The 8,781-nt window shown below is 49.7% G+C and overlaps 1 protein-coding gene across 1 annotated transcript; it reads left to right on the plus strand.

Annotated features, from left to right (window-relative positions):
- The first annotated feature begins 3,219 nt into the window (after positions 1–3,219).
- On the plus strand, positions 3,220–7,520 carry XTH (probable xyloglucan endotransglucosylase/hydrolase). Its single transcript, NM_001405819.1, has 3 exons — positions 3,220–3,586; positions 3,699–3,892; positions 6,775–7,520. Exons 1-3 carry the CDS (start codon positions 3,296–3,298, stop codon positions 7,172–7,174), a joined length of 885 nt encoding a protein of 294 aa, NP_001392748.1. The 5' UTR covers positions 3,220–3,295; the 3' UTR covers positions 7,175–7,520.
- Positions 7,521–8,781: the final 1,261 nt, after the last annotated feature.

Below are 8,781 nucleotides of genomic sequence, written 5' to 3' on the forward strand. Positions count from 1 at the left end.
ATGAAATTGTACTCGGCCTCACAAACGATGTATTGGTTATTTCTAATGAATAAAGTTTCGTTTTATTTCAAAAAAAAAGGCTGTTATGGTTCCTGATAATAATAAAAGGGTCAAATCTTAAAAAATTTAAATTAGGGTCAGATCTTAAATTGGTTTAAATAAAAAGTCAAAACACGGAATTTAGCCGCCTGGCGCCGAGCCACGGCGCAACCAAAGGGTCGGGTAACATGGGATGGAAGCCGCGGCATGTGACGCCGGTCATCGTCGATTGACCTCTAGATTGATCAGGTTATTTTGTAACAGATGGCACTGGCTCATTAGCCGGTTGGTGTGGTTAACCTAGAAAGTAGTAGAAAAATGTGCTGCCCAGACATGGCCACATCCTTGCTCGTTACCGGCGCCACTTTTCTTTTTTCCTTCACCCGGCGCCATTCTGGGACTGCCACCGAGAGCTTTTAGCGCATAGGATGGGAGACCCTCTCCTTGGCAGTTTATTAGAGCATCTTTCAGCCGTTGGCCCCTCACGATGGACGAGATTTGTCCTGCTTCCTTCCCGTATGCCCATCCGTACTCCCGTATATATGACTTGATTTGATTGGATAAAATAAGGTCCGGCCTCATCCCCTTAAAATCAGGGGATAATTAGATTAGAAAGGAAAAGGGAAAAAAGACAGCTGTAGGATGAAGTGAAAGCACGGATGGAAGCATGGGGAGGGAGCAGGCAAGCCGGATCCCCACACGACGCATAAAAATCGTCTCCTGAGAATGAGCCGGCGACACAACCGGCGCTGGAGCAGTTTTGCGCTTAGTCGTCGCCCCTAGGCGTCGATATTAGTCCACTTTTCAGCCCTCTTTCGACGAATAAAAGGCTCATATGGGCAAGAATAGGCTCATATTCGGCGTGGTTCGCCGTGGCTCGTTATTGAATTATGAACATAAATATATTTTTATTACATATGTAATCGCAGAGAAATCAAATAGTTCAACAGAATAATACAGCAACAAATAGTTCAATACAAATTATATAATTCAACAAATAAAAACTCATATTTCATCACACGTCGCGTCCGGCGTCGCCCTTGAGCCTCCATAGGTGCTCCACCAGATCATGCTGCAGCTCATGATGCACCTGTGGGTCTCGGATCTCCTGACGCATACTGAGGTAGGCAGTCCTGGTGAAGGGCGGCAGACGGCGGTGGGATATCGCCGCTGCTTTTCATTGCTCGCCAGCAGTTGGGCGAGGGCGGCGAGCACCATGAGGTGCTCTTCTTCCTGGACGTCGGCCTCGGCTTCCTCCTCCAGTAGCGCGGCGAGCGCTTCCTCGTCATCCAAGTCCATCGCCGAGGCATGCAAATCGCCGAACACCTTGCGCCCGATGGGCGTGCACCCGCCGCTAAACTGCCCCTCCGCGGCCGGAAACGGCGGCCGAAAATGCCCAGCTGCTGTTGGAGGGGCTGCCGCGGCGAACCTCTGCTATTTTTCTGACGGGGAATAGCTATCTAGCGATGAAGGGCGACGGGCGGCGCCGGAATATCGCTAGTGGCGGCCGAGGACGCGGGGGGTGGGAGGCGAGCCCGGAAGAAAATATTGACTTTTCACCTGACGGTGTGGGTCGGTCGCGCTTTTCCCTTGCGCCGGAGCCTCCGATCGCCCCCCAATGCGCCGGGTTCGGCCTGCGAGCGCCGGACGAAAAAAGACAAAACCAGCGCTATCCGTCATCCTAGGGCGCGACTGAGGCGTTTTTTTGACGCCAACATCAAAAATATGGTCTGAGAGACCTGTTAGAGACGCGACTGAAGATATTCTTATATAATACTACCACATGGGCACATCACTAGTAGATAAAACATGGGCACATCACATGGAACCAACGGTTCCCATGTCATCAAGACTCACGAGCAACCACGGATGTGGAAACTCGAATGCACACCACAGTGCTCACTGCTCAGTGGTACTCCCTCTTATTCTTTTTATCCGTGTATAAAATTTGGTTAAAGTCAAACTACGTAAAATTTAACCAAATTTATATCAAAAACTATGAACATCTACAATAATAGAACTATTAGTATGAAAATATATTTCATGGCACATCTAATAATACTGATTTCATATCGTGAATGTTGATATTTTTAATACAAAATTAGTCAAACTTTCCAAAGCTTGACTTTAATCAAACCTTATATATAAACTAAAAAAACGAAGGGAGTACTACATACTAGCTTTATAATACTAGTACTGGATAAAATCTGCCACAGAAAGATTTTAGCGGGGAGAAGGAGCATCATAGACTGACTGAATGATAGAAGTGTTTTCACCGGCGGTGCATTGCTTTCAATCAATCCATTGAAATGGAGTCCAGCTGCTTACCCTAATCTAATCACAGGATGAGCCCATGGATCTAGCTGCAGTACCTCGACTCCACCGGAAAGGAGCGGGCCCGTGTCGGTAGCGTTGCTCCGGCTGGGTCCAGCACGACCCGACCGCGGCACGCGTGGCGTTGGATTTGGAGATTCGGGCTCCTGATTGTGATGCGAGTCTGCAACATGCACAGCCATGTGACCTGCATTGATTCCTGCCAGCCACTGTGCTGTGTGTGAGACCTGACCTGCACAAGAACGGATCAAAGCTGGGGCCGGCCCTTCGCGGCATCATCAACCTCTCAAAAACTCGTGTAAAAACAGGTTCACAAAATAACTCATCTGAAACAACTCCTCAAAATCTGACGCAGAAATGAGCCTTCTATAGAGTAGAAGAAACAGCAAATGCTGCAAAAGACGAAAAGGCTGGTCCGTCGAATGAAATTCTGATACTATTGCCTCGATTCAACATATATATACTTATAATCAAAACAAGAAATCGTACTGTACTCCGATCCGATGGCAAATAAATCAGTGGCAATGGCAGCAAGTTGCGAGGTGTGCATGATCCGTGGATCAATCAGCAATGCTTGATTTGCTCGCACTGGGCCAACCTGACACGCACAAGACAAGCATTGCACCTCGCAAGCACCTCACTCCACAGCGTCCCCATGCACTGGATGCAGCTGGCTCACTCATCACTCGATTGCCATCGCTCGATCCATCATGTTCATTTAGTGCCACGTCAAAACAGATTATTTTTATTTCGCCAAGCAACCAATAATGTACTCCAAGAACCTACGTACAGTGAGCTCACACTAGCTATAAATACACACAGGCTTCTTCGTCTTCGCATCCACCACTCGCCCATTGTTTGTAGTACCAACCAGCCAAGCCAAGAAGTAACAGAGAAGGAGGAAGAGAGGCCGGCCGGCGAAATGAAGGCGACCGCGGGGGCCCTCCTCGCCGTGGTGGCGGCGGTGCTGCTACGCGGCGTGGCGGCAGCGCCGCCCCGGAAGCCGGTGGACGTGCCGTTCGACAAGAACTACGTGCCGACGTGGGCGCAGGACCACATCCACTACGTGAACGGCGGGCGGGAGGTGCAGCTGTCCCTGGACAAGACCACCGGCACGGGCTTCCAGACCCGGGGCTCCTACCTCTTCGGCCACTTCAGCATGCACATCAAGCTCGTCGGCGGCGACTCCGCCGGCACCGTCACCGCCTTCTACGTACGCCTCACGTTCATCTCCATCTCGCATTCTCGCCCTTGTGCAGTGCAGGAGTATGCTTAAGATGTAATGTAAGTGATGGTTTGCTTCTGGATTGCATTTGCTATTGCAGCTGTCGTCACAGAACTCGGAGCACGACGAGATCGACTTCGAGTTCTTGGGGAACAGGACGGGGCAGCCGTACATCCTGCAGACCAACGTGTTCTCCGGCGGCAAGGGCGACCGGGAGCAGAGGATCTACCTCTGGTTCGACCCAACCAAGGACTACCACTCCTACTCCGTCCTCTGGAACCTCTACATGATCGCGTAGCTCTTCCATCCCCCTTTCGTATTCCTGCTTACTAAGTTATTTTCCCCCTTTCTTTAAAAAAAAAGTTATTTTCCCCCTTATTGGTGACAAATGAGAAGACGATCTTTAGTTAGTTGATGATGTTTGGAACTGATTAGTTAACGAATCTACAAGATTTCGCGTGTAAGGTTAATCAATTTTTTTGTCTAACTTAAACCACATATTTAATTAACATAAAATGTACTTCCTTCGTTTCAAATTACTCGTCGCAGAAATGGATGTATCTAGAAGTAAAATACATCTAGATACCTCCATACCTGCGACAAATAACTCGGAATAGAAGGAGTAACTTATGTAATGCTATTTTATTCGTATCCAAAAACATTTACGATGATACAGTTTATTTTATGAGCATATAACTTATACTCTCTTCTTGGAGGAAAATCATAGAAATAGAAAAGTCATAGTAAATGAGATGACATGCATCTCAAATTCTATGAATAGGAATAGAAAAGAAGATGTCCTTTGATTCATTTCATAGAATTTTTTACATTAAGTCTAGGTTAATGTTTATTTTTCTATGAAATGTGAAGGATATGAAGAATTCCTCTATAGGAATAGGATTCCATTCTTACAAACAAACCAAAGGGTTTTAAAAGAATTTTTCCTAAAAAACACTATCCTATAAAATTCCTATAAAAATCCTACAAACCTAGGAAAGAAGATGTCCTTTAATTTATTTCACAATTTTTTTTCATTAAGTCTAGGCTAATGTTTATTTTTCTATAAAATATGAAGGATATGAAGAATTTCTTCATAGAAATAGGATTCCATTCCTACAAACAAACCAAAGAGCTCTAAATTTTTTTTCTTGAAAAACACTATCCTATAAAATTTCTATAAAAATCCTACAAATCAAAGGAGGCCTAGACAAGTACCCTCCGTGCCATAATACATGATATTTTAAAATCTGTAGTACTGCTCATGCAACATGCATAATATCCGTAAACAAGCAGCACGACACCTAAGACCAACTCCACCGCGCGACCCTATCCTATCCGCCCCGTCCGTTTGGGGTAAAAGGGACAAACGAGACGGCCCAGCGCGCGGGCGCAAACAGACTTTTGTCTGCTTTGTATCTGCTTTCGACCCATCCCCAGCCCAAAGTTGCGGCGATTTTGGGGTGAAACGGACAGCGCGCAGACGGGTGGGACGCGCGCACTTGTCCTCCCCTGGCCCGTCTGTCGGTGGGAGAAACCAACCCCCCATGCTCATTTGGCGCCATTTCCCTCAAACCCTCCCACGTCCCTCCCGCCGCCCCCTCTCTCCCCCGTCCATGGCCGACGCCCCGCCGAGTTCCGGCGGCCTGGGAACGGAGAGCGGTCGTCAAGATCAATGCCGCCGCGGCCAAGTTCGCCGCCCAGCGCGAGGAGCTGGAGGCCGCGCGGCGCAAGGCCGCTGCCGACGAGAAGAAGGACCTCGTCAACAAAGCGCACGCTATCCTCATGCTTGGCATGGGCCGTCCGGCGGGGTTTCATGCAGTGGCCGTCGGCCCGGCGAGCACAGGCTCGTCGGTCGCCCGACCTACACACTGCCAGTCGCCGACGTCGCGCGCCACGCCCATGTCACCCGGCTTTCCTCCGCCCAGGCATGACGGCCAGACCCGTTTTTTGGCGTCGCCGGACGTGGGCTTGTTCGCGCCGTCCACACCACGCACCGTGGCTGTCATCGACCTCAACATCACGCCTGGGTCCAGCAGCGGCGGGCGGCCGTCCGTCGAGATGCAAAGAAAGCAGGCGCGTGCACCGTTCACGGGCACCATGTCGGCCCCCCGCGTGTTGTTTGACGGAATGCCAACCTCAACGCCGAAGGTGGACGACCCCTTCTACAACCAGTACATGGAGGACGTGATCTTCTAGGATGGGCATGGCCGTGCCTACGACCCCGAGGAGACCCAAAGTCAGGATGGCCGCGCCCAGTACGTGCCCGATGAGGAGGCCGACGATCATGCTGACTACGACCATGGTGATTCGTGGCATGAAGACCTGAACTAGGTCGTCCGATCGGCGTGGCCGTTCTTTTTGGAGGCTGGCATGGGTGCCGCCCGCCCGCTGGGCCGCTGGCAGTGTGCCGGCGAAAAAACATTCACTTTGGAGGCCGGCTGTGTTGCAGGCCGCTGGCTGTGTTGCCGGCGAGGACAACTATTCATTTTGGAGGCTGGCTGTGTTGTCGGTGATGGTCGTGTAGGCCGCTGGCTTTGTTGCCGGCGTGATGAACTGAAGTCGTGAACTGGGGCTTAGCATTTGAAATGTCTCTTTTTTTTAAATAGACGCAGACAGGATGGAGCAAAAAGATGCGTCCGCGCGGTGGGTGCACGGCCACCGCATTCCAGGATAGAACCGAACACGATTCCAAATCTTTACCAAAGGGACAAAAATAAAATAAAACGGACATTCGTTTGGGTCTCGCGGTGAAGTTGGCCTAAGGACTAAGATGGCCGCGCATGTGCGAAGTTGGCCTAAGGGCTAAGATGGCCGCGCATGTGCAATGGATGCGGGGCGCGTGCATGTCCTGAACAGCAACATGAATACTCCTACCAAAGGTAGAGGTCGGTCTGCCCTGGGCCCGCTGCTCCAGGCAAGGCAATTATGCCCCAGAGGCCAGAGTACTAGGCAGGCTCATGGGGTGGCGCGTGCAGTCCTACAGTTCACTGCACCGTCCATGCAGAATTTCTGCAAAGTTGAGCACCGGACACGATGTCTGACGCGCTGTCTCTCTCATTGCCACGCCGCTACTAATAATAGTATTTTCCTCGTAAAAGAAGAAAAAGAAATGAATCGAAATATTAATAGGAAAATGGAGGTTGTGACGTGACATTGGGCATTGGGCATGCATGCAGGTTCTTCGTGGACGACACGCCGATCCGGGTGTTCAAGAACAGCAAGGACCTCGGGGTGCGGTACCCGTTCGACCAGCCCATGAAGCTCTACTCCAGCCTGTGGAACGCGGACGACTGGGCGACCCGGGGCGGGCGGGAGAAGACGGACTGGTCCAAGGCGCCCTTCGTCGCCTCCTACCGGGGCTTCCACGTCGACGGCTGCGAGGCGTCCGCGGAGGCCAAGTTCTGCGCCACCCAGGGCGCCCGCTGGTGGGACCAGCCCGAGTTCCAGGACCTGGACGCCGCGCAGTACCGCCGCCTCGCCTGGGTCAGGAAGGAGCACACCATCTACAACTACTGCACCGACCACGACCGCTACGCCGCCATGGCGCCAGAGTGCAAGCGCGACCGCGACGTCTGAGTCAGCCAGCCACGATGATATACTGCTTCGCTACTACTACCACTAGTTGTTGTTGTGCCGCTGGTCGCGGTGCGGTCGCTGAGACCTAGTAGTACGAGGAATTTGTATCCCTACACTACATGTGTGTGTATGCTCATGCCATGCCTACTTTATTAATATTATTCTGATTGCCCATCCAGATATCAACTAAGGCCTCTTTTGGTTTACAACAATTTCATAGGAATTCTAGATGATAGGATTTTTATAGGATTTTTTCCTTTAGAGCCCTTTGGTTCATATGAATGGATTCCTATTCCTACATAGGATTGGCTCCTATCCTTCATATTTCATAGGAAAATAAAAAAAAGTCTAGACTCAATGGAAAAATTCCTTTGGTGTCAACCAAATGACATCTTGTTTCCTATTCCTATTCATAGGATTTGAGATACATGTCATCTCATTTCCTACAACATTCCTATTCCTATGATAATCCTATCCTATGAACCAAAAGAGGCCAAGTATGCTGTAATCATAATTTTGATTGATGCTGGTGGAGTGGTGCTGAGTTCACTTGGACACTCGTCATCCGTCGAAATTATGATTAACTTTTTTTGACGGGAAAATGAAAATTCCATTAAACTTCAAGCACAACAATGCCACTGGCTAACAGTTTTACAATACAATTGGGGGCAGAGACCTCCCAGAAGGAGTCATCAGACAATGAACATCCATCTTGGCAAGCTCATGTACTACAGAGTTACAAGTGCGTCGGCCGAAAGAAAAAGTATAGAAATCAAAGTTTAGAATGTATAGGCTTCTAGCTTCCTTCACCAACACACCAATGGTTGCCATGTCATATTCGTTGCTCTTCAAAGCATGTATAAGGGTTGAGTAATCAGACTCGAAGATGATTCGATTTGCCCCAATCCTGATCGCGCCACCAATGGCAGCAAGGCAGGCTACAGATTCAGATTACAAATCACATTTCAGGTTCACAGACTTGCCCGCACCAGCAACGATAAATTCGCCAGCCTGATCACGGACCACATAGCCCCAACCCCCTGCACATGTATTTTCATCAAAGGCACCGTCGAAGTTAACCTTCACATGATGCATTGGGGGCTTGCTCCATCTGTGAATGTCCGGTGGCTTAGGAGGCTTGTTTAGTTTTCGCAAGCCCAGGGACTCAATTAGCAACTTCTCCACCCGGTGACAAACCGCTTGAGGCTCTGGAGCCGCCTCACCAGCATTGGCCTTGTTGCGAACATTCCACCATTCCCACATAAAGGTCACGACCTCCAACTGCGTGTCTTCATCACACCTCCACAACTCCTGAAGCATGGAGTGGGCTGAATTGCAGAGCATGAGCTTTTCTCGGGTCTCTCTCAAAGCCAAAATGTTCCATCATTCTTTAGCTTTCTTGCACTTCAGGAAGGTGTGGCCTCCATCTTCATTTAACCTATGGCAAACATGGCATCTAGCATCCACGTCCACGCCCAGCTTTTGAATTTTCATGCGGTTAGTCAGACTATTGTGGGCAAGGCGCCACACAAACATCTTTACCTTGCCGGTGGCCTTCAGGGACCAGACATGCTTCCAATCAAATTTGGCAGTGATGTTAGCAGAAT

Source organism: Triticum aestivum, chromosome 4A, assembly GCF_018294505.1.
Source record: "Triticum aestivum cultivar Chinese Spring chromosome 4A, IWGSC CS RefSeq v2.1, whole genome shotgun sequence".
In the NCBI taxonomy this organism is placed as follows: Eukaryota; Viridiplantae; Streptophyta; class Magnoliopsida; order Poales; family Poaceae; genus Triticum; species Triticum aestivum.

Excerpts from the sequence above, each read along its gene's own strand:
- XTH (NM_001405819.1), top strand. The coding sequence starts at position 3,296 with ATGAAGGCGACCGCGGGGGCCCTCCTCGCCGTGGTGGCGGCGGTGCTG. Across the intron at positions 3,587-3,698 it reads GCACCGTCACCGCCTTCTAC|CTGTCGTCACAGAACTCGGA; the intron begins GTACGCCTCACG and ends TTGCTATTGCAG. Across the intron at positions 3,893-6,774 it reads TGGAACCTCTACATGATCGC|GTTCTTCGTGGACGACACGC; the intron begins GTAGCTCTTCCA and ends GCATGCATGCAG.